The 22,996-nt window shown below is 59.9% G+C and overlaps 1 protein-coding gene across 2 annotated transcripts; it reads right to left on the reverse strand.

The window, feature by feature from the left end:
• Positions 1-4,156: 4,156 nt before the first annotated feature.
• On the reverse strand, positions 4,157-22,215 carry ZBTB7A (zinc finger and BTB domain containing 7A). 2 transcript variants are annotated; one of them, XM_054693056.1, is made up of 3 exons: positions 22,162-22,215; positions 11,284-12,563; positions 4,157-7,869 (listed from the first exon to the last, which is right to left on the reverse strand). In XM_054693056.1, exons 2-3 carry the CDS (start codon positions 12,546-12,548, stop codon positions 7,374-7,376), a joined length of 1,761 nt encoding a protein of 586 aa, XP_054549031.1. In that variant the 5' UTR covers positions 12,549-12,563; positions 22,162-22,215; the 3' UTR covers positions 4,157-7,373. The 2 variants fall into 2 exon arrangements, with proteins under 2 accessions (XP_054549031.1, XP_037360979.1); XM_037505082.2 differs by lacking the exon at positions 22,162-22,215 and adding an exon at positions 20,906-20,955.
• Positions 22,216-22,996: the final 781 nt, after the last annotated feature.

The following is a 22,996-nucleotide window of genomic DNA, read 5'->3' on the forward strand; positions in this document are numbered from 1 at the left end:
GCGGTGGGGGCGGTGGGGGGTCTGGGGAGGGTTTAGCCACAGATGTGTTGTATTTTTTGAAAGTGCAATAACTTGGTATTTTGAAGACCCGGCATGTGGCCAGGACCCCCTGCAGCAGGTGGGAGGGCCCCAGGGTGTGGCACCGTGTGGCGTGGGGGGTCTCAGTTTTCTAGCCAGCTACCTCGGTAACTCCAATTCAGGTTAACTTCCCTACGGAACAACGCAGATGTCCACAGATGCCGCCGCCGCCGCGCCGGCCCCGCCACTTCTGAGGGGCAGCAGGGGTCCCTCCCCGTGCTCTCGATTTGAGGGGGGCTTCTCCCCTCTTCTTGCTCTTGGGTTTTCTGACGGGTACGGGTACCAGGCTTGCCCGGCACCCCCTCCCCTGGGCGCTCTTGTCTTCCAATAGGGCTGGGCTGGGGGCTGTCCTCAGTCCCCAGGCACCAAACCTGCCCATCCCCTGGTGGACCCCGGCCTTGAGGGTCCAGCGACTGGGGGGGCTTCCACAGTAGCCCCAGATGCCTCCAGGAACCCACAGTTGGGTGCCTGCCCGCTCCCCCAGCATCCTTGCCCCCAGGAGGCGATGCTTGGTTCTCCAAACCACCTCTGCCCACAGTTCTGTTTTTGCTTTAGTCCCCTCCCCCCAAACCCCAGAATAATTTTCCTTTGTACAAACAGAACTCTCCTAGTCAGGAAGCAATATCACTTCAGGTCTAAGAAGAAAGGGACATAAAATCTGGTCGAGGGCAAATTCAGTTTTACTGTATAAACTCAGTTGCGCAGTTCAGTCCCCCCTCCGTCTGCACTGGCAGCTGAGGGCCGCTGTTTTCTAGTATTTGTATTCTAATTTAATTGTTTTTTAAAAATGCAAATAAAAAAGGTCAAAGTGAAGCCACCAAGGAGTCCCCTCTTCTGTGTCTGGCATCACCTTGAGACTTGGGGAGGAGGGGAGCCGCCACGTGGGCGTCACTCCTGCTGTGTGACGCGCAGGCTTCGAGACGAGCGACATTTTGTCAGAGGAGGGAGGTTTCATTTTGAACTTCGGGCTCTGCTGTCTTTCTGCTGCTGGCGCGGGCAGGGAGTTGGGATTGTCCCTGTCTGCCCGGTGGCCCACGAGCTTATCAAAAGGTGCCGGGCATCATTGGCCACCAGGAAATGCAAATCACACCGGAGGCAGACGTCACCCCGCTAGGACAGCCAGACTCAGACAGCCCCGAGCGTTGGCAAGGGTGGGGAGAAACCGGAACCCGTGTGTGTGGCGACGGGGAATGGAAAATGGGGCCGCCGATGAGGAAAACGGTCCAGCAGCTCCTCCAAAGTTAGCCATGGGGTTTCCATCTGACCCAGCAGTTCCGTAGACCCCGGGGCAAGTGAACACAGGCTCACTCGAAAACTTGCGCACACATGTTCCAGCCGCGTGATTCACAGCAGCCAGAGGTAGACGCAGCCCGGGTCCACTGCGGGATGAATCGATACGCAGCGGGACCTACGCGAACAGGGAAGTCCTCGGCCCTGTGGAGGAAACTGATGCGTACAGCACGGACGACCTGTAATGAGCCAACACGAAAGGCCACCCCGGTGTGACTCCATTTCCATGAAACGTCCCAACAGGGACATCCGCGAAGAGAGTGGGCCGGGGGTTGTCCAGACGGGAGTGACTGCTAGTGGGGACGGGTTCCTTTTTGGGGCGATGGAATGTTGTAAAACTAGATGGAGGTGACGCTTGTACAATTCAAATATGCTAAAACCATTGGTTTTCCAAGGGTGACCGGGGCGTGCAGTATAGCTCAGAAACAAGTCTCGGTGGAGGGGGTGTGGGAGCATGCGTGCCGAGGCCCTGGCTCGCGGAGTGGCTGGACCTGCTGCCGACCGGCCTGGTCAAGGTCCTCCAGTCTCCGAGTGGCTGGCTCAGGTCCTCTGGGGTCTCCTGCGGAGCTGGCAGTGCCCCTCGAGCCCAAGTTGGAGGCCCGGCTTCAAATGTGCCGCCGCATGACCATGTGAGTGCAGACAAGTAAGTGACCTTGCCCCTGAGGGGGGACCTCCACAACGTCACCCAGCATCCCACCCCAAGCTTCGGGCCTGGTGACCAGACTGACTCCCTGTGACACCACTGGGAGCACAGGCCACAGAGGAGGGGCCGAGAGCCACCACCTGGCTTATCCTCTCCCAGGTTGTGGCGACTATCTCTGACCCCCTTTGGTGTCTCCCCCATCACCCCACCCCCACCCCAGGCCCTGCTGGCCTGAGTCCCACTCGGGGGACAGGAGGAGGCAAGTACCCTGGAGATGGCTGTGTTCGGTGACCCCTGTGCAGAGGTGGGGGGCTGTAGCCTACAGCTCCCGCTCCAGAATGGGCCCCAGCCACTTCCAGAGGATGTGGGAGAGCTGCCAGCTCGGGTTTCTGGCTCCATATCCTTAATAATGTCTCTGGGGCCTGGCGTGGAGCCATCCCTGGGGGGCCTCTTGGGTCTTGGGAGATCCTGGCCAAGGCCACCCTGCTCAGGGCCTCCACAAACCCTCCAGATGGAAGTGACTGAGGTGCCCGCCAGGTCGGTTCTCCCCACCCATCCTGCCAGTGCCCACACCTTCCCTTGGGTCCCTTTCCGGTGCCACCTGCCTGGAACAGGAGCAGGGGCAGTGGGTCACTTCCTGTGTAGAGGCCCCAGGCCTGGCACTGCAAATAGCACACCCACCCTGCCCTGGGGGACCATTATTCATGTCCCTGTCTACTAGCTGGAAGAGTCAGGCTGAGCTCGAGTCCTTACCCTGGAACCCCACTTGCAGGGGGCCCGAGTAGTGTGGACAAGGGGCCCACCCAGGGGATAGAAGCCCTCCAAACCCTCCATTCCCCATCCCCAGCCTCCCCCGAAACAAAACACAAAGAACGTGAAAATCAGGCAAATGAGGCGGCAGCGGTCGTAACAGGCTGCGTTTAGTGGTTTCTTTATGTACAAGAAAAATGATTTTTTTTTCTGGTTTTTCATCATCTTTTGTCTTTTTTTTTTTATTATTACTTTTTAAAGCTTCTCCCCCCACCCCCAAAAAGTGCATTTTTATCAATTGATTTTTTTTAATCTCCCACACTTTATAAAGACTCTCAAATACAGTCTGGAATGTCTGCTCTGTGCTCTGCCCCGCAGGTGCTGCCCCAGCTCCCCATTCGCCAGGCCTGGCCCCCCAAAGTCCAAGGCACCTCTTGTCTGGGCCTGTGTGGGGCACAGGGGGGAACCTGGGCATTGGGACCCTCGGCGGCGGCTTCCAGGCAGCCCCGGCCATGAGATGGGGTCTCCCCAGCCCCCTCCATCTCCTAGCCCTGTCCCTCACCCCCCCACCCCATAAATCTATGTATTTTAGTGCGAGCTAGTCTTGACTCTGAGGTTATGGCTCCCAGGGCCCTGAACCCTCCCAGGCCCCGACCCGTCCTGCACCAGCCAACCCCCACCCCCCTCCAGGAAGGCTGCTTCCTCAGCTTAAATAACTTTTTAAAATAAAACTGCAAATATAAATATCTTTCTTTCTCAAAAAAATAGGACTTTTGCTTTTCTTTTTTTTTCTTTTTTTTTTTTTCCCCTCTTGCTTTTCCTTTCCCTCTGTCTCACCTCCTACAATCCTGGCTGCCTGGGCTGCCTGGGTCCCGGGGGCCTGGCCTTGGTCCCACCTGGGCCGACAGAGCTGCTCCCGCCATGGTCAGTGGGTCTCAGTAGTGCAAACCCCCCCAGAAGACCCTGGAAGGGGCTGATCCTCCCCTCCCTCCCCGGACTCCCCTTCGGAAGGAAGCAGAAGGACAGCCATGTACAAACGGTGACAGGACGAGATGGCCGCGCGGGGTCTCCTGGGCTAGCTGCCTGAGGGGGGCAGACTTTGGTATGGCCCGCTGGAGCCCAGCTGGGCACAGACCCATCCCCGTGCCAGTCTGGGCCTGGTCTGGCACTTTACATTCACTGGTTTTTATTTTATTTTATTTTTTTTATTTTTTTGCCTTTTTAAAATTTTCTCTTAATCTCAAAAGGCGGGGCGGGGGTGGGAAGGGCTGTAGGCAGGGAGCAGCAGCAAAGGGTATTAATTCTCTCCCAGGCCCAAAGGCTGGCAATCACTCCAGGTGAGGGCTCTGCACCCCAGAGCCCCCCAGAGCCCCCACCTGAAGCCCCCCCAGCCTGGACCGCACTCACACACACTCACACCGACACACACACACACACACACACCCACGCAACTTCACCAAGATGATGTAAATAACAATTTCGCTTTGTTTTTCTTTTTTCTTTTTTTTTTGTACCAGGCAGTTAAAAAAAACACCCCAAAAAAAGAAAACACACAAAAAAAACCCCAAACAACCAAACAAAAAAACTTTTTGCTGTGTCCTTTCTGACCAGTCAGCACGTTCCCCCTCAAATATTTTTTTTGTTTGTTTGTTTCCTGAAACGCGAGAATTCAGCAGTATCTTTGGCAACACTTTATCACGACCTTAATTTAAAGAATAAAAATAAAATTGATCCATGTCTATATACAGTATGTGATTGCGTGGAGGTGGGGGGCTGGGCGGGCAGGGGTCCTGGCTCTGGGCCCATGCAGACGCTGCGGCACCCGGGCTGGGCTGGCAGGCAGCAAGAGAGGGGTTAAGGCGGAGTGGGCGGGCAGGGCTGGCAGAAGCTGAGCTCGGAGCTAGGGGCAAGGATTTAGTGCAATTCCCAAAGAGGTTTGTGTTAAAGTGTGCTTGGAGGGGTTCGGCCGGTGTATCCGCCATAGTCCAGAGGCCTCGATCCCCCAAGTCTGGTTGTCCCCACTGGCCAGGACGACAGTTGTGATTTTTCAGTTGGTTTTATTGCAAGGGGGTGTGTGGAGGGGGGAGAGGGTTTTCCTCTCAAGGAACCTCTCTGGGAGCTGGGGGTGGGGGGGGTCCCTGGCCTGGGCACTCTGCTCGGCTTCCACAGATGGGTTTCAAAAGAGCTCGCCCCTTGACACTAGAGTGTGAACGAGGCCACCTGGCCCTGGGCTCCCCTGCCACCCCCCTCAGGAGGGGGGGGTCCTGAGACATTTGGGGGGCTGATGGGCTCAGGGTGGGGCGGGAAGGGTAAACTAGCCTGCAGAAATAATAAAAGTTGCCTTCTTGAAAAGCTTCCCTTTAAAAAAAAAAAAAAAGACGACGAGAAATGGGGTTCGTCACAGGGCACAGAGGCCTGGGGAAGATGGGCCAGTGGCGGGCGGGGGAGAGCAGGGAACCCTGCACCTTGGGCTTTGACGAGGAAGGGTCTCAGCTCAGCAGAGCATCTATTTACAGGGTCCCATACTAGGCATTGCATATGCAAGAGGGAGTCGGGGGGAGGGTGCCCTGGCCTCTGGCAACATGGTCTCCCCAACCCTGGCCCCTGTCCGTGGCCTGTGGCTCGGTCAACATCGAGCCTTTAGGGAGCCAGAGGCTGGGGGGAGGCAGGTGCCAGCCCCCAGATTACAGTCAGTGCCTTTGAGTAAAAAGAGGGGTGTCTGGGGGACGTAAGGCCCTGTAGGTGGGGCCCCATCACCCACCTCAACAGGGATGGCATGTCCAATATGGCGGCTCCTTGGTGGCCACAAGGAAGGGCGGCCATGTTGGAGGACAGGCCCTGAGGGCTGGAAGCCCCGAAGTGGGCAAGGGTCAAGGGGTGGGGGGACACTGAGGGCGAGCGGGGGCAGATGGGGACTAAGTTGCTCTGGCTGGTTGGAAGGCCAGCCCTCTCTCAGGCCCATCCCTGAGCTAGGGAGTCAGTAAGGAGGGACCCATGGGCATGGGCGGCCATCGTATGGCTAGTGGGGGGAGGAGACATCTCCAAAGAACCGAAAGAGAAAGAAAGGGAGGGAGGGAGGACACGGGCAGAAACAAAAAAAGCCCCAGTCCTGCCGGCATGCGCTCCCGCGGGGAAGCAGGTGTCGTGACCCTTCCGGTCCCTCGCCCGTGCCTTCCTGGCCCCCCTCTCACCTCGGGGAACAGAAGTGGATTCTACGTCTGTGGTGGGTTTTTTTTTTTATTATTTTGTACAAAAATAAATCAACTTTTAGGAATTTCTCTTTGCTCTCTCTCTCTCTCTCTCTCTCGCTCTCTCTCTCGCTCTATTTTTTTTTGTCTTTTCGACTTTTCATAGAAGTTGGTTGCAACTTGTAAACATGTTTTTAAATTAAGAATTAAGATAAAGTGTAGTACCCGTTCTGTTACAAAGTGCCAAGACTTCTATTGTGGTTGGTTGCCTTTTTTTTTTCCTTTCGTTTTGTAAAATCTAGTTTTTATTGCTTTTGTGACATTGGAACTTCTGGACTCTCTCTCCCCTCCTCCCTGCCACCGTGAGACCCTGGGTTTCCTCTGCTCTGGGTAGTTCACCCCACACTGGTGCCTGCTCCTCTGAGGAAAAGTATATTATATATATATATATATCTATATATCTATATATAAATTTTGTTTTTAAGGAGGAAAAGAGGGAAACAAATCTAAAAAGTGCTTTAAAAAATTGGGAGAGGTTCAGAGGGACAGGAGGGGTGATGACAAGAAGTTCTGAATCTCCAAATGTCTCGTGGGGGTCTGGGCGGCCTGGGTCGGGGAACACAGACATGGGTGGCAGGGGGCGCCCTGAGCAGTAGCCCTTGGGTGTCCCGCTGAGTTGTAAGTGCATGAATGAAGGCAGCGGGAGCCCCTGAGAGCTGCCCTGGCGCCCCCCTCACCCCCCGAGCCTTCTCCCCTTTACTCCACGCCTGGAAATAAATAGATTTGTGTTGCAGCGGCCAGGAGATATGGGGACCACAGGCAGGAATGGGGGGAGGCTGACGGGGAGATCGAGGGGGGAGACCCCCCCTTAGTAAGTGCCCTGAGGAAGGAGGGTAGGGAATAAGGACGGGGGTCATTTTAACGTCCGCTCACGGCGGACAGAAAGCATTTAAGGTCTTGTCTGAAAGACTCGTATAAACCAGCGAGGGAAGAGAAGAAAAACCCACCCCAATCCCGGGCCCCTCCTGGCCCTCCTCGCCTCCGCCCCGGTCCTGGGATGGGACCCAGACCCCTTGCCAGGGGCATCCTGAGGAGAGGGGCGCGGTGCTCAGAATCCTTGTGTCCCACAAAAACCCCTAACCAAGCCCCAAAACCCATGGATGGGGTGGGGGGAAGGGGCCAGGGAGAGGTGAAGGTCCCGGTGGAGGGAGAGAACACGATGGAGAGAAATCTGAGAAAGCACTAGCCTAGGTTCTGTGACGCTTCATATATATATATCTGTATATATATATATATAGATATAGATATCTGTATATAGATTTTCTTTTTTTGTGTTTTTTTTTGGGGGGTGGTGGGTGATTTTCTCTCTCTCTCTCTCTCTCTCTCTCTCTCTCTCTCGGATTTCTGTTTTCTCTTTTTGGTTTTCAGGCGAGTCCGGCCGCGAAGGTGCCATCGGCCGTGGTCCCAGTGCCACTGTCACCTCCCCCTCCAGCGCCCGCTACATTCAACCTGCCCAAGCCATCAGGGCTGGCCTCTTCCTCGTCCTCCTCCTCGTCCTTAAAGTGCTTCTCCTGGCCGTTGCGCCGGGCGTCGGGGGAGCCAGGTGGGGCAGGAGCACCAGGTGGTGCGGGGGCTCCTGTGACGGGGTCGGGTCCCCCGAGCCCCCCGCCCCGGACTCGGGGCTTTCGGCCTCGGCGTGAGGGAACGCCGTTGCAGCCGTCCTTCTTGAGGTGTCTGTGCAGGTGGTCGGAGCGGACGAAGGTCTTGCAGCAGCTGTCGCACTGGTAGGGGCGCAGGCCGGTATGCACTCGCATGTGGTTCTTCAGGTCATAGTTGTGGGCAAAGGCCGCCCCGCACTGCTGGCACAGGTATGGCTTCTCGCCCGTGTGCTTCCTCATGTGCACCTTGAGCTTGTCCTGCCTGTGGATGGGGGTGAGGGTCAGCGGACGGCAAGCTCCTGCTCATCCTTCAAAGTCCCACCCACCCCACCCCTGCCCATTAGCCTGGAGGTTAAAACGGTGACTGATTCAGACAGGGAGCCAAGGCTTATGGTTCTGAGGATGGCTGAGTCTCTCTGAACCCTTTACTCACACAGAGCATGAGATGCCTCTTGCCTGGGGCTCTGCCAAGTGGCAGGGGCATCCATTGACACCACAGGCATTGACTGAGCACCCGTTGAGTACTAGGCCCCGTTCCAGGTGTGAAACTACAGCAAGGAACAAGGCAGGACACTGGGGTGCTTGGTAACGGAAAGCATGAGCAAATCCTTGCCCCGCGGACTTCCCTGGCAAATTCCCTTTACTCTGCTCTGGTCACGGGTCGTCAGCCCAACATGCTAATAAGCATGGATCTGCCCCAGGGTCTTTGCACATGCTGTACCTTCTGCCCAGAGCATATTTTTTCCCTCAGATCTTCACAGTCTAATTTTGGCTCCACTGTCACCTCTTTGGAGAGGCTGCCCTGAGTCCCCTAGTCCTTTATGCCCCCACCATCTGATTCTCCTATTTGTACACTGGTTTCCTCGCATGTCTCCCCAGCTAGACTATGACCTGATACAGCAGGGGCTGGGAGTGATTCCAGGGCTCTTGCCCTGCTCACCTCCCCCTACAGGGGACAGTGTGGACCCAGCTCAGCTTGGGCCCTTCAGTCCACAAAGCTGGTCACCATCGTATCAGTTCTGGGGTGACTACAGCCCAGGTACCACTCTGCCCTACACAGAAGGCATTGGTCATGTGAGGCCTCTGAGCTCTTGAAATGTTGGTCTGTCCAAAAAGCACAAAAGGCACCCTAAATTCTTGAAGAGTTCATCTGCCTGATGCAACGTAAATTGCTCATTTGTAACTCTGTACATCAATTACATGTTGAAATGGATCCGGTAGGTTACAGAAAACTACATTAAAATGACTTTCACTTATTCCTTCTACTTTTTAAAGATGTGGCTGCCACAAAATCTAATGTCACAGAGATGACTCACAGGGTATTTCTATTGCACTGTGCTGATCCGTACTAGTGGGGGGATTCCTTTGTGGAACCTGCAGGGCAGGGGAGGACCCCTAGGTCTGTCTACAGAGCCCTGGTCAGCATCTATCTGGCTTCTTGCTGCAGCCTCTTGAGCCATTCTTGGTTTCTTCCATCTGAGACCAACCAGACTGAGTTTCTTCAAAAGTGACATGCTCCTAATTATCCTTCAAAGCCCCATCTCGAATGTCCCCCTCCCTCCACAAAGTACCTGGCTTCTCAACCCCAGGTCCCTCTCTCTGGTACTGACAACAGAGCTGCTGTCCCTACTAGCTCTAACTTTCATGGCTCTCTATTGTCCTGAGGAACAAGGCATGGCCCTTTACAACCTGACCTCTGCCTACTCTCCGGCCGTGTTACCCCTATGTGAGTTAACAGAACGTGGGCTACGGTGAACTCATTGCTCCCTGGAGTGAGTCTGTTACCAGTGAGGGGACAAAACTGCCAGGAACTACCTTTCCCTCTCCCTTACCTCCCCCAAAGACCAGGGCTGACGTCTCTCAGTTGCCCTGCCCAGATCTCAGCATAGGGATACAGCCTCAAAGGGACTCAGACTGTTCTAGCACCATACAGATTTGCCCAGATGATGCTCAGAGGCTCAGAGTGGGGAAGTGACTTGCTCTGAGCTGCACAGCAGGTTGGGGGCTGTGCCCAGGTGTGGTGGGAGTGGAGGCAGCCCCAGTTTCACCACCCCAAGCTTCAACCTGGGTAATTATAGCTCTGGCCGCCACAGGCCCTGCTTACTCAACTCTCATGTGTGACTCAGAGGGGCCCATGGGCTCCCCAGCTTGGAGGGGTGGGGGGCAGAGAAGTACAGGTGGGTGTGTAGGAGGAAAAAGTCTGGCCTCATGCCCCTCTCTATGCCTCAGTTTCCCTGACTGCCAAACAGGATCAACCTTTGGTTGGAGGGTGGGGTGGGGTGGCTGAGAGAATCCCTGGTCAAAATGAAACTGAGCCTCAAGCCTATTGTTGAGGCCCAGACCTTTGCTTAGCATGGTCACTTCTCCTGACCTTGGCTCACTGGGCCTCTATCACCCAGGCCCAGAAACCCCCCAGTGGTAGAGACCAGGGTCATCTCAGAACCCCCTTCTGGAGAAAGACTCAGAACCTCCAAAGATTACCAGGAGCCCAGTCCTGCCAAAGCTACCATCAACTAGACTGCCTGACTTCCAGCCAGCACCCTTTGCCCCTGCCTGGCACTCCTGGGTCCTGGAGTCCGAGCCACACCCTCCTTTTCTGGTCTTCTGGGGAGGGGGCTGGGGGGTTGGGCCGGGTCAACCCCTAGATCCTGTACCCACAGGGTGGGGCCAGGAAGCTGGGACAATGGCTTCTTTCTTCAGCCTGGGTGGGTGTGGCTGGGGGAACCCCAGGGCTGGCGGGGGCCAGGGGGTGATGCTGAGTCACTCGCCTGGCCAGGCCCCTGCACGCCAGCCCCCCACCAGTACTGAGCTGACACAAGAGGCCCAGCAAGCCACCTTTGGACCCTTAGACCGAACCACAAATTTTCCTAAGTCTGGCCTCAAACTCCTCCTATCCAGGGACCTGTCAAACCATGTCTCCTGTGCGCCCCCTTTTCCTCAACTGACTGCAGGATCCCCCAAGCCCAACTGGCCTCAGGGTCTCTGCACCGACTCTTCTCCCTTCACGGAGGCTCCCTCCATTGCCTCCTCAGATCTCAGCTCAAATGTCACTATCTTGGTGAGGCCTCCCTATTGGTTTAAAACAGCACCCACAGACTCCAAGCACCCCCCTAAGCCCCCTGCTCAATTTTCCTCCCTGGCGCATTTCACCAACGAATTTGATCGATTCTATGACTTTTTTTTTTGCATTTGCTCCATCGCTACCATGGGGATTTGGGCCTGTTTCTTCACTTCTGCATTTCCAGGGCCTAGAACAGGGCCTGGCACCCAGCTGGTGCTCCAAAAACTCAGGCTAGGTGACACAAGTTCCCCGGGCTCATGAGACTTAAAAGTGACAACCACCAGAGCTCCCTGCTTCTCACAGAGCTGTTACCTCTCACGAGGCAAACCCCCGCCTCCCCCCACCTGAGAACCAAACCAGAGGAAAGAGGGGCTCCGAGCGTCCCGCCGCCAGCGGCTCACTGCTCTCAGGCACGCCTGTCCCGTCCCCACTGGAAGGCTGCTCTCAGCGGGTTGCACAAGGGTGCCCCAAAGTGGAGAAAGAGCTGTTTCAGGGCAGGCAGCCTTGTTTTACACATGGAGGCGGGCTGCGTGCAAGGGGAGGGCAGGCGCATGTGGGTGCATTCCAGCCAAGGGACCCAAGGCCCCCCCGACCCGCCACGCGCCACCGGCTCACCTGGTGAATCGGACTTTGCAGATGTTGCACTCGTAGGGCTTCTCGCCTGTGTGGGTCCGGATGTGCCGCGGCAGCTTGCCGGCGCCCTGGATGACCTTCTCGCAGATTGGGCACTTCTGGAAGGCCTTGGCCCGGATCTTCTTCTCCACCTTCTGTGACCAGGCAGGGTAGACGTCGCCGTCGTGGGCGCTGCTGAAGTACTTCAGGTAGTAGTCCACGACGCCCTTGTCATCCACCCGTGACTCCTCGTCGCTGTCTCCTGCCGCCGCCCCCGCCCGGCCCACCGTGGACATCATCTGCTGCAGCAGCGTGCTCGCCGCCAGCCCGTCCGCGTCGGGCCCGTCCCCATCCCCGTCCTCGGCTGCGCCTGACAGGAAGCCTGGAGAGTCTCCGGGCTCCGGGGCCGCCTCCGACAGTGAGGCGGCCTCCTCCTCCCCGGCCCGGCCGAAGTGGCCGTTCTGTGTGGTAGCGCTCGGCGGGGCCACGGGCGGTGGGAAGAGGCCCCCGGCAGGGGTGTCCTCATCCCGGTCTGGCCACAGACCTGGGTTGCTGTCACCCTCGTCCCCGTCCCCAGCCGGGGGTCTCTCAGCTGGGGGGCCCGGCCCATAGAAGTCCAAGCCGTTGCAGTCACCGGCAGCCACGGCAGCCACGGCGGCAGCAACGGCCTCCTTGGTGGCGTCCAGGTCATCCTCTGAGGTGCCGAAGGCCGACCATGGGAAGGTGGCGGCAGCGGCAGCGGCTGTGGGGGGCAGGCTGTTCATAGGGTTGCTCTGGAAGAACTCGAGGTACTCCTTGGCACGAAGGAGGTTACGCTGATCAATTTGATCTACAAGGTCCAGCTGCCCGGCATCGGCGCCCGCGTCGGCTGCCAGGATCTGCCTGTCAAGGAGGTCGGCACAGACGTGGCTCACGGCGGGGATCTCCAGCAGGCGGGCAGCGCTGAGGATGTCGCTCACATTGGCCGTGCTGACGGTGAGTGTGGCGGTGTAGGCGAAGTCCATGAGGGCCGTGAGCGCCTCGGCACTGACGAAGTCGATCTCATACACGTTTTGCTGATCCACCACGGCGCCCGACGTGAAGAGCTTCTTGAAGTACTGGCTGCAGGCCGCCAGCACGGATCGGTGGGTGGGGAACTCACGGCCCTCCACCAGGATCACCACGTCGCACAGCAGGCCTTGCGTCCGCTGCTCATTGAGCCCACTCAGGATGTCACTGCTGTGGTCGGGGAACGGGATCCCAATGGGGCCGTCCACGCCGCCGGCCATCTTCCGCGCTGAGACCTGCGGCGCCGGGGAGGAAGGGGCGGTGGTGAGCTGAGAGGATCTCTGGAAGTAGCACCCCAGCCCGTTTCCCCGGCTGTGCCCCAAGGCGGTCCACTCCCCGCCACTCCTCCTCGAGCCTGCTTCCCCAACTGAGCACCGAGTCTGATGCTACCTTATCCCAATATTAGCCGGCAAAACCCACGCTGGGTGCTGGAGACGCCACACCAGCACCCTCTCTGCCACTAGAGGGCCCGCAAGGGTGCCCATCCAAGGAGCTACTTGAGGTAGCCTGGGATTCCAAAGAAGGTGCTCAATAAATACCCAGAAAACAAAACTTGTTTTCTCATGGGTCTGAAGGCAGGATTCTGCCCTCCCCTCCGTGCACCGGCATACCCGAGCCCCCACAGCACCGTCTCTTCTGGAGAGGCGGGACCATCGGCTCAGGGAGGTGGGCTGTATGTGCACGACTCAAACCCAGGGCATCTGACCCAAGAGCCATATCCATCCCCACCTGGTACCTAGGCCTGTCCCTCACTCCTGCCTCCTGGTGGGGTCAGGGTCTCTTGGGAGACTCAGATTCAGCAGGAGGGGGCTCAGCCAAGACCTGGGGACATGGCCGGGGCCACTGGGGCTGTGGTGTGCCCTGGTGGGATGACACCAGTACCTCCGTAAAACAAATTCTTTCTTGCCCCGGAAAGACCCCAGGACCCAGGCAGTGAGTAATGGGGGAACGACCTTCCTGCCTGCCCAGGCTGATCCCCCAAGGAAGAACAGAGGTTCGAAGCCTCCTGTCCACATGGTGCTTACACACGGACCCTCCAGGAAGCCCCTCCCCAACTCTCTAGTCACTCTGGCCATGCTGGTCTGCCCAGGACAAGGCCCTGTCACTTGGGGGGCTCAGTCTCCCCATCTGTTAAATGGGCAGAGGTCTTTAGAAATGCTGGGCTGGGGGGAATCCAGCTGTCTGTTCTACCCCTCTCGCGCCACATCCTTTCTTCCGCCTTCTGGGCTGTGACTCATCCACCCACTTTGGCACTTGTGCAACCCTGGCTCCTGTCCCCACCCCTCTACCCTCTCAGGGGAGCCCGTGGGCCCCAAGCCACCCAACACAGCCCACGTTCTTCTAGGTCGGGGCGGCCAGCTGGCTGTCTCCAGGGATAGGCCCCAATCTGGGCCTTCCAAGGACCCCGAGACCCCCAGCATCACCGTAGCCCAGCCCAGCTCTCTCCGGCAGGACCCCTCCTGCTATGCCTTGAGTTGGACACAAGTGGCCAGCCCCTCAAGGGAGCTGGGCATAGACCCAAAGCCAGGAAAGGACTATCCTAAGCCCAGGGTGCAGGGTCCAGGCTTCAGGGCGGACACAGAAGCCTTTGTGTGCCACTCAGGCTGCACTACACTTCCCAGGACGCCTCTCTCTGCGGCCTGCCCTCCTTCCCGCCAACCACACCAGCTGCTAACACCCCCCCACCCCCACCACAAGCCCTCTATGGTGGGAGGGGGGGGTTTGGCTCAGATGTGGCTGCTGGGAGGGGAGACGACTCCATCTGAGGCCTAGCTACTGGAAGCCTCGAAGGAGGCCTCTATGGTGACTGCCACCCCCTGCCACCATCTGCTGTCTGGCCCTGGGCCTCAGGGGCAGATGGGGCTCTCGATCAGACTGGTCTCAGCCCCTTCTTGCCCCAGGCACAGCAGAGACCTCTGACCCAGGTGACCAGTGCCCCAAGATAGCCATCTCCAGGTTCTCTCAAACCTGGAAATGTCTCTGGGGGCCTCCAGGTCAGAACCTGAGATGATCCAGCTGATTACCCCTCCGCTGGCTGCTGGAGTCCTACTTAAAAAGATGAAGATGCCCAGACTCCAGCCTGCCAGAAGTCACCAGGGGAAGGAAGAAGCAAACTTGGACCTCAAACCTAACCCATTACGCCGCCCTAAGTTCTGGGCCTGGGTCTCCATGCTAGGTGAGCTGGGCCTGCTGCACAGGACTAAATGGGTCTGATAGTCCATGTCTCTCTCCTCTCCTACCCAAGGCCTGTATTTCCCCAGATAATTCTGAGACCCTTCCTGAAGAGGCCAGGCCTGGGGAAGTGCCAGCCAAGGACAGTAGCATGACTTCCCATTTCGCAGATGAGAAAATCAAGGCCCAGAGACAACTAGAATTCTGGCCAAGAGCATCCAGCAAGGTTGACCCACAGGCTGCCCCTCCCCTCTTCCTTGCCCTGGAAACTGGCTCTGTAGACACATGACCCACACCCTTTATCCAGGAACACATGCCACCTGCCTGCCACACCCGTCCACTGTGCCCCCACCCCAACCTCTCGGGGCCCCCCCTCTGAGGCAGGAGACCCTGTGAGGGGCAGGTAGTAAAATGCACCCACTGTGGGGGCCACCCTGGTGGCCCAAGGGTTAAAGATACAATGTTATCAAGCTATTGCCAGCCACTGCGGCATGAGTTCAATCCCCCGCCAGGGAAGTGACCCATGTGGCACAGCAGACCTCTCCTGTCTCTGCTCCCCTCAGCAGTGTATTTCAGTGGATCTGCCTGTTCTGCTCCCCACTCTGTCTCTGGTGAATCCTCTTGCTCCCGTACCACTGGCCTACACCCCAGCTCCTGTATGCATAAATAAATCTTTAAAAAAATAAAAGCACCCACTGTGCACCACAGCATCTTCTAGCCCACAGAGCTGGTGGCTCCTTTTGCCTTAAGAGGCCAGACCTGCACCTGAACCTACTCAATGCCCCCTGAGGTGGTGGTTTCCTGGGTAATGCCTATCCAAAGAAACGTCTCTCTTCCAGAAGCCCCACCCTGAACAGCCAGGGTCTCCTGGGCTCAGGCCCACACCCAAGGGGCCGTCTTTCATCACAGCCCTGCCCCCGCTCTGTTCTCCCTCCGTGGGATTTCCAGGGCTGTTGGATGCTGACACTGCGGCCGAGGGGCAGGCCTCGGCAGGCTCCTCCTGGGCTGGAAGTGGGTGCCCTCCTCCCTCAGGGCCACGGCCAGGCTCCCCCACACCCAATTTTCTCTGCAGAGCTGCACACAGTAGGGACAAAGCAAAATGAGCTACCCGTTGAGCCAAAGACCAAAGAGTTTTGTGCTGGAGAAAGCCCACACCCGGCCCCACCCAGAGCTGGCTGGCACACCCAATACCAGGGAGGGCCAGGCCCACCTCTGATCTAACCTAGGATCATTCGCTGCAGCTGCTTTCTGAGACAGCAGAACTCAGGTCTACTTTTGGCTCTCCTGAGGGTCTGTCTCCTCTGTGGTCCGGGACTTCTGGGAACTAACAGGGTGCCTTCATTTTCATATGAAAAGAGGCTCAGAGAGGTGCTCAGACTCAGGCTAGGCGGCGGACCAAGCAGAGACGCAGACCCCTCTACCTGAGCTGCCACCACTCAACTGCCAAGGACACTTGCTGGTGAGGTCAGGACTGCCCTGACCTGGCCCCAGAAGCAGCAGGTGTCATGCAGGACAGACCTTGGGATTCTGGGAAGCCCTGGGCATGAGGAACAGTAGAGACAAAAGCCTGGAGGTGGGTGCTAGGAGAAAGGGATAGGAAGGAAAAGGCTACATTTCCAGAAGCCTCCCCAAGGTCAGATGCAAGGTGAGCATTGGGGCTGGGCCTCCTCCCACCCACACTCCTCAGGGAGAAGAAAGGGTAGCCACTGGGGGTAGGCAGGTAATTGCCACCTGGTGCCTTCCTGGAGAAGTGGGGGGGGCAACTTAATGAGGGGTTAAGACCCCTCCACATACATAGCTCACAAAGCAAAAAGAGGATAAAAGGAAACCAGAGGACGGGCTCCTGCCACCTACTATGTGCCATGCGGGGCGGTCCAGCTTGAACTGGCTCTCCCCTTTGCTTGCTGCATGACCTTGGGCAAGAGCCTCCATGCCTCCGTTTCCTTGGGGGCTCAGGATGGTAGCCAAGGGGCTGGGGCTGCCCTAGGCCAAGAGGCCCACACTTATCTATTCAGCAAACTTTGCCCGAGGCCCTTCTGTGTGCCAGCACCAGAACCCAGAGGCCCAACCACTGTTCACTTCTCTCGTGGATGGAGGAGCTGGACACTTCACCAACAAATGCTATTCCAGGAACTCGACCTCCTTCCCACCTCATATGTGCCAAGGAAGTGGGCGGTAGGACCCCAGAGGGAAGACAAGAGAGCAGAGCCGTCATCTGGAAGGGAAAAAAACAAGCCCAGAGAGGGTGGGCGGTCGGCCCAAGGTCACACAGCAAGTTTGGTGCCCAGGTGTGGCTGTTAGGCCCGCACCCAGCTGCCCCCGCCCCCTCCCAGCCTGTGTTGCAAGGTTGGTCCTGCTGGGTTACCCCGCCCTGACCTGGTGCCAATCCCCGCCTGGCCCAGTCTCTGGCCTGGGGTTTAATGGAACAGGATGCAGAGTCCGAATTGGGTGGGGGTGGGGGTGGGGGTAACAGCAACAGCCCAGAGTGGGTTTGTCAGTCCCCTGCAAGGGCTCCCTCTGGGTGTAGGTCCAGACGTGGACGGAACGGGTCCTCGGCCATTTTACATGTCCATTTATTGCCCTAAATGGGGAGGGGCTTCCTGCCAGGGCCTTAAAGGGCCAGAGGCAGAAAGGCCAAAGGTCCAGTGGGAAGTATGTGAGGGGTGGAAGGAGGATGAGGTCATGGGGATCCCTTCTGACCCCAAACTCATGGGTGGGGTTGAGGCCCACCCTTTTCCCACACTCTGAATGCTGTTATGAGTCAGGAAGTTCAGACCAACACCAAGTTCCAAGAGGAAGCTCTGTGGAGACATTTATGGTGGAGCTAGAGGAATGAGCTTCCCATCACCAGGGGTAAGCAAAGCTAGTCTTTAAAGAATCCATCACTGTTACCCCACCCTTAGCTTAGGCGACACCTGCATATCCCAGAGTCCCAGGAGAGCCCTGGGTGACCTTTAGGAGGCTGCTCCTCTCAACTCCAGCAGGTCCCCTCCCTCCCCTGAGGTCTGTTTGTCACCTGGAGGCACCTGCAGTACCTCCGCCCCTAGCCCGAGCAGGTGGAGGGCTCAGCCTGGAAGGCCCAGACAAAGGAGCACTCAGCCCACTGGGGCTCCAGTGACCTGTGCCCACAAACCCAGCCAGTTCTCTCCCATTAAACACATCTTGATGGGAGGTGGGACCCGGCCTTGTTTTCCAGTCAAACCAGAAAGGCGTGGGTGGGGACGCTTCCACAGAGTGGCCATCCACAACCTGCTGGGGGGACAGATGGAGGGGCTGGTTCTTTGGCCATGCTCCGCACCAGTGCCAGATTCGCAACAGGATACTTTCCGAGCTTTGGGGCTCTGAACTAGGGACCAGGGGCCCAAGGGCAAAGGCTGCTCCTCAGCGGGGCTTATAGGACCTGGTCGAGATCATCTCAAGAGAAACATGTCACCCATCAATCCCAACAGCTCTGGGAGGGAAGGTTTGTAATCATTCCCTCACTTTACAGGCAGAAAACTGAGGCTCAGAATAGGGAAGCAACCTGCCCAGGGTCACACAGCAGAGCTGGGTTTGAACGTAGGTTATCTGGCTTGGTCCTGCCTAACTAGTCCTCCCAGGACTCCTCCCTCCCTGGCCCCACAAACTTCCCCTATATAGGAGCCAGGAACTAAATCTCCCACCCAAGGGGCCTGAGGGTTGAAGATGGCTTATTAGTGGCCCAGAAAGGGGAAGGGTTTGCCAGGGGTAACACAGGGAGCCCGGCACAGGGCTCAAGTCCAGCTGACATCTATGAACTCAAAGCAAGGGCCTCGACCCCTTGGGTCATCAAGACAGAGATGCAGAACGGCTCCCTTAGGCCCTGACACTGCATAGTCACTCAACAAGCTTTCCTGGGGGACCACTAAGCAAACCTTCAGGAAGACACTATGGGGCCTGAAGGTTATCTCCCTATTGCACTGATGGAAAATAGAGGTTGGCAGAAGGGATGTGACCTTCCTAGGTGGGCCTCAGGTGGAAGTGCAGGCCTGGTTGGGACTGAACCACACTAGCCTCCACCCAAGCCTGTTCCTCTGGTCTCTGCTGCCCAGAGCTGCTGCAGGGCATTTTATGTTCTATCAGGCAGATGCCTGGAGCACAAGGTGACAGGTAGGAGGTGCTGAGTGTCTCAGACCAACGCACAGAATACCTGCCGTGTGCCCTGAGCCCATGCCGGTACTTCCTCCTCAAGGGACTGAAGGAGAACACAAGTAGACAGATCTGCAGGCACCCTTGAGCGGACCCTATAACCCCATTTTACAGGTGTGGGAAGGTCGCTCAGGCTCTTGGAGACCAAGGGGCTTGTCCAAGGTCAGAGTTAAGTGGGCAGGCACTGAAAAACCCAGTGTACCACCCCCTGGGTCTGGCTCTGCTTTAGAAGGACTGGACCTGAGTCTTGGTTTTTGTGAGGTTTACCTCAGTCTCCTCAGGTATAATGGGTCATAAAACCCAGAGCCCTGCCTGTCTCTGGGGGCGAAGGTACAGAAGTATGGCTCAGAGACGGCGTTAACAACATGGACGTGCCTGCCAGTCAGGGTCACTGAAGGCTGGGAGGCAGGTGGGGCTCACGCTGTGTGACCTTGGTTACCTGGTCAGCCCTCTCTGAGTCTTGCTGTCCTCTTTGCACAGAGTTTGATAATCCCTAGGGAGCCTCCATTTGGCTGACAGGTGCCTGCATCAAACTCTGGGCCCTCTGGAAGACAAGTGGGCAGGTGCCTCTCAGCTGAGACCACAGGGAGGACTTTGGACACAACCAAGGGGGGAGACAGGACCATAGGGGTCAGGCTGAGCTCCAGCGGGGTGACCTTAGGCTGCTCTCTGCTTGTCCCTGGGCCTCAGTCTCCCCTGCCCAACACAGAACTTGCTCTGAGGGTCACTCTTGTGTTTGGCTTTCCTGGGGGCCTCGGTTTCCTCATATGGCAGTGGGACCTTCTACCAGTTTGAATCTGCTATGGGTCAGCAGACCCCAAGTACAAGGAAAGAAAGAAAGCAAACACCAGAACCAGCTACTGCCCCAAGAACCTTCCCAACTAGGTAAAGAATGAGCTGTGCTCAGTCCCAGTCTTCTGCACAGGAAAAAGGGCACTCAGGCTCCCTGCAGCCACTGCTGTCTCTCCCAGAGCCTCTGCTGAGAGGTGCGTGGCTCCTGGCCCAGGCCAGGGTGCTAACTGGCCACCCCACAGCCAATCAGGACTGAATAATAAACACCCCCCCAAAGTGACCCATGAATTAAAATTTCAGTGTCCTGGTGGCTCTTCTTTCCTTCATTAGGCATGCGGATCCCAGGGCTTGCCATGGGCTCCTGCCCCCTCCCCCCACCCTGGGCTCCCGTCTCCACAGCAATGGCTGGTGGTAAACAGAGCCCCGAGCCCAGCAGATAAATGCCAGGCTGGGCGTGCTCTAGGCGCCCCACTGGGGGTGACCCCAGGGGGAAACTGTCCCCTGCCTGGAGCCCTCAAGGCCTGGGTAGCAGTCTGGCCCAGCCTTGGCCCCAAACTGGACTCCCTGGAGCCTCTCCCAAGACCAGTTTTGCCAATAGGAAGTAATCAGCTGGTGCTGGGGAGGCCCGCAGTCCCGAGCGGTACACTCATGGTTGTGTCTTAGCCCTGTTGGGGGGGCTGACATGGAATCCCTGAGCCCTCTCCCGCAGGCCCTGCTCCAGTGGCAGCTGGCAGAGAGGGAGGAGCAAACCAAACCCGCCACCCATGGGTGAGCCAGGTGGGCACGCCCGGGGAAGGGGCACCAACACCTCTCTCACTTCCGCTGCCAGTTCTGGGGAGAGAGGAGTGCCTGCCTGCCCCTGCCACTCTGCCAACTGCTGGCTGCATTCCCCAAACATTTAGTGGGCGCCGACTGGGTGCCCGGGCCTGCTTGGACAGCAGTCTCCCGCTGCGGTCCACGGACTCGCCCGCCAGGGAGCGCGGGCAGCGCCTCCCAGAACACGCAAAAAGCCTGGGTCCGGGGATGCAGCGGCCCGAGAGCTCCGCTTAGCCCCTGCCCGCCTCCGGGCCCGGGGCTGGGGGAAGGGGCCGGTTCCCCGGAGGAAGAGCAAGGGAGGGGACCGGATTCCCACCAGCTCGGCCCTCCACCGCCCGGGCTCAGGGTTCGCACGTGGTGGTGGCGTCAAGGGGAAGGAGGGGGGTCCGGGCCAGAGGAGACGGGGTCACGCGCTCTGGGGGCGCGAGCGGGACAGAAAAGTGCTCCCCCACTTCCCCCTGGGGCCCGGGGCCGGGCGGCCGCGCGGGGCCGGCGAGGGACAGGCCGGTCCCCCCACCCAGGGCTGAGTCAGGCCCGGGCGGGGGCAGGAAGCGGCCCCCTCCCCCGCCCCGGCCGCAGAGCGCGGTCCCCGCCCCGGCCCCGGGCCGCGCCGCGCGCGGGGGGCTCCTACCTCCTTCCCGGGGCGACGGCGAGGGGCCCGGCCCCGGTGGCGGCGGCGGCGGCGGCGAAGGCTGCGGCAGGGCTGGCTCCCTCCGAGGGGCCGGGAGGCGGCAGTGAGCCTGGCCCCGCGCCACCCCCCGCCGCCGGCGGCCAATCCCCACCCGGACTGGGGGGAGGGCGATGCAAATTACCCCGGATCTGGGTCCGCCCGCCCGCCTCCCCCACGCCCGGGCCCGGCCTGCACTAGGCCGCGCATCCCCGGGCTCGCCTGCGCCGCGCGGCCGCCCTGGCCGCCGCCCTCCCCGGGAAGGGCCGGGTGGGTGACACCCCCCCGGGACGGGGGGCCAAGGGGAGGGGGGCTGGGGACGGTTACACAACCAGGCGGGGAGGGGCCCCGGGGCGGGGAGGGGGCCGGCCTGCGGGCCGCGCAGCCGGAAGCCGGGGACCGCCACCAGCCCCCGGCGAGGGGAGCCGGGCTGCAGGCCCCGCCTCCGGACCGGCTGGGCCCGCCCCCGCGCCGCGCCGCGCGATCGGCCCACATCTACTGGCTCTCCGGCCCGCCGCTCACCGCCCCTCCTCCGCACCGCCCCTACCCGCGGGCCGCGGCGGGCCGCCGCCGCGGGGCACCCTGGGAATTGTAGTCCACACATCCAGCCACCTGCCGGCCGCCAGCGGCGGGGGAACTACGACGCCCAGAGGCCCTCGCGGTCGCGCCCGCCCACTCGGACACCCCACCCCTTCCCCCCCCTTGCAAAGCCCCCCTCCCTGTTTTTTCAGCCCCCTCCCCCCCCATCCCCCACGGATCTCAATCCCGGCCAACTCCAACGTATGCACGCAGCACCGAATAGGCCCCTGGGGGCGAGAGCGCCCCCAGTACCCAGCTGCAAACTTAGCACGCGACGCGCCCCCCTATCTCCCCACGCCGGCTCCCCCCCACCCTCAATGCAGCCCCGCTTCCCCTCCCCCGCTCCCCGCGCGCCTGGGAGCCCCAAAAAGCCATGCACCGGGCGTGGGGGGCGGGGGGAGCTGGCGCACAAGCCCATGCACTTCGCCCCCAATCCCCCTTCCCGGGCGGCGCCCCCTCCCTGCGCTCGGGATCCAGGGTGCCTCCAGCCTCCGGGCAGCTGCCAGCCACCCCCACCTCCGAAACTTGCGGAACGTCCCCGGCTCCCCGGGTCTCCCCGGGAGGGCACGGGTGGGCGCTGCGCCCCTGGCCGGTCCCCGCCCTGCACCCGGGGCTGGGGGCCGCGCCGGCCGCCGACTCACCTCGCGGGGCCGGGCCGGGCCGGGGCGCGCGGGGCCGGGGCCCGGGGTCGGGACGGGGCTGCTCGGCCGCTCGCCTCCGGGGTCCGCGGCGCTCGCTCGCGCTCGGCTCCCCGCTCCGCTCCTCGCTCCGCGGCGCGGCGTCACTGCCCTACAGTAACTGTACAGTACAGCCAAAGCCCCGTATGATGCTCGCGACTCCCTTCCTGGTTTCTCCGAGGGCAAGAGGGGTCCTCCCTTGTCTTAAAGGTGCCGCAGCCGCCGGCCCCCCCACGCCCGGCCCGCCCCCCCCACGGGCCTCGGAGGCCAGAACAGGCTCGGCAGGTCCCCTCTTGCCACGTCTCTGCCCTCCCGTGGGGCTTCGCCCGCTGCGCGGGGGAGACCGGGCTGTTATTAGGTTTTGTCAAGTTAGGGGGGGGTCCAGCCCGCCCCCGGCGCGCCCCCCCGCCTCTGACCTCTCCGCCCCGCCGCGCGGCGCCGTGCCAGCTTGCCAGCTTATCTGGCCCCAGCGCTCCCCGGGGCGAAGGGGGGAGCGGGCCCCCCGGGGTGGAGAGGGGGTGGGGGCCTCCAGATAAACAGGCCCCCAGCCTCTGCGCAGGGGCGGGCGCGGGGGGGCCCGGGCTTTGCCCCCGCCGCCCGGGGCGTGGCAGGATGGCAGCGGGGGCGGGGAGGGCCGTGCGCGCCGCGAGGACCGGCGCGGGCGTGGGTCGCAGCTGCCCGGCGGCGGGGGGCGGGCGGGGCCGGGGCGGGCGCGGGCCTCCGGGTGCCCGGCCGCGCGGGGCCGCGGGGGCGGGTTTTCGGGGGGCGGGTCGGGTCGGGCCCGCGGGCTCCGGGGTCC

Source organism: Talpa occidentalis, unplaced genomic scaffold, assembly GCF_014898055.3.
Source record: "Talpa occidentalis isolate TD23 unplaced genomic scaffold, MPIMG_talOcc4v2.1 talOcc4.12, whole genome shotgun sequence".
Taxonomy (NCBI): domain Eukaryota; kingdom Metazoa; phylum Chordata; class Mammalia; order Eulipotyphla; family Talpidae; genus Talpa; species Talpa occidentalis.

Coding starts and splice junctions, on each gene's coding strand:
- ZBTB7A (XM_054693056.1), bottom strand. CDS start 12,548: ATGGCCGGCGGCGTGGACGGCCCCATTGGGATCCCGTTCCCCGACCAC. Junction 7,870..11,283: donor TGCAAAGTCCGATTCACCAG/GTGAGCCGGTGG, acceptor CCCCATCCACAG/GCAGGACAAGCTCAAGGTGC.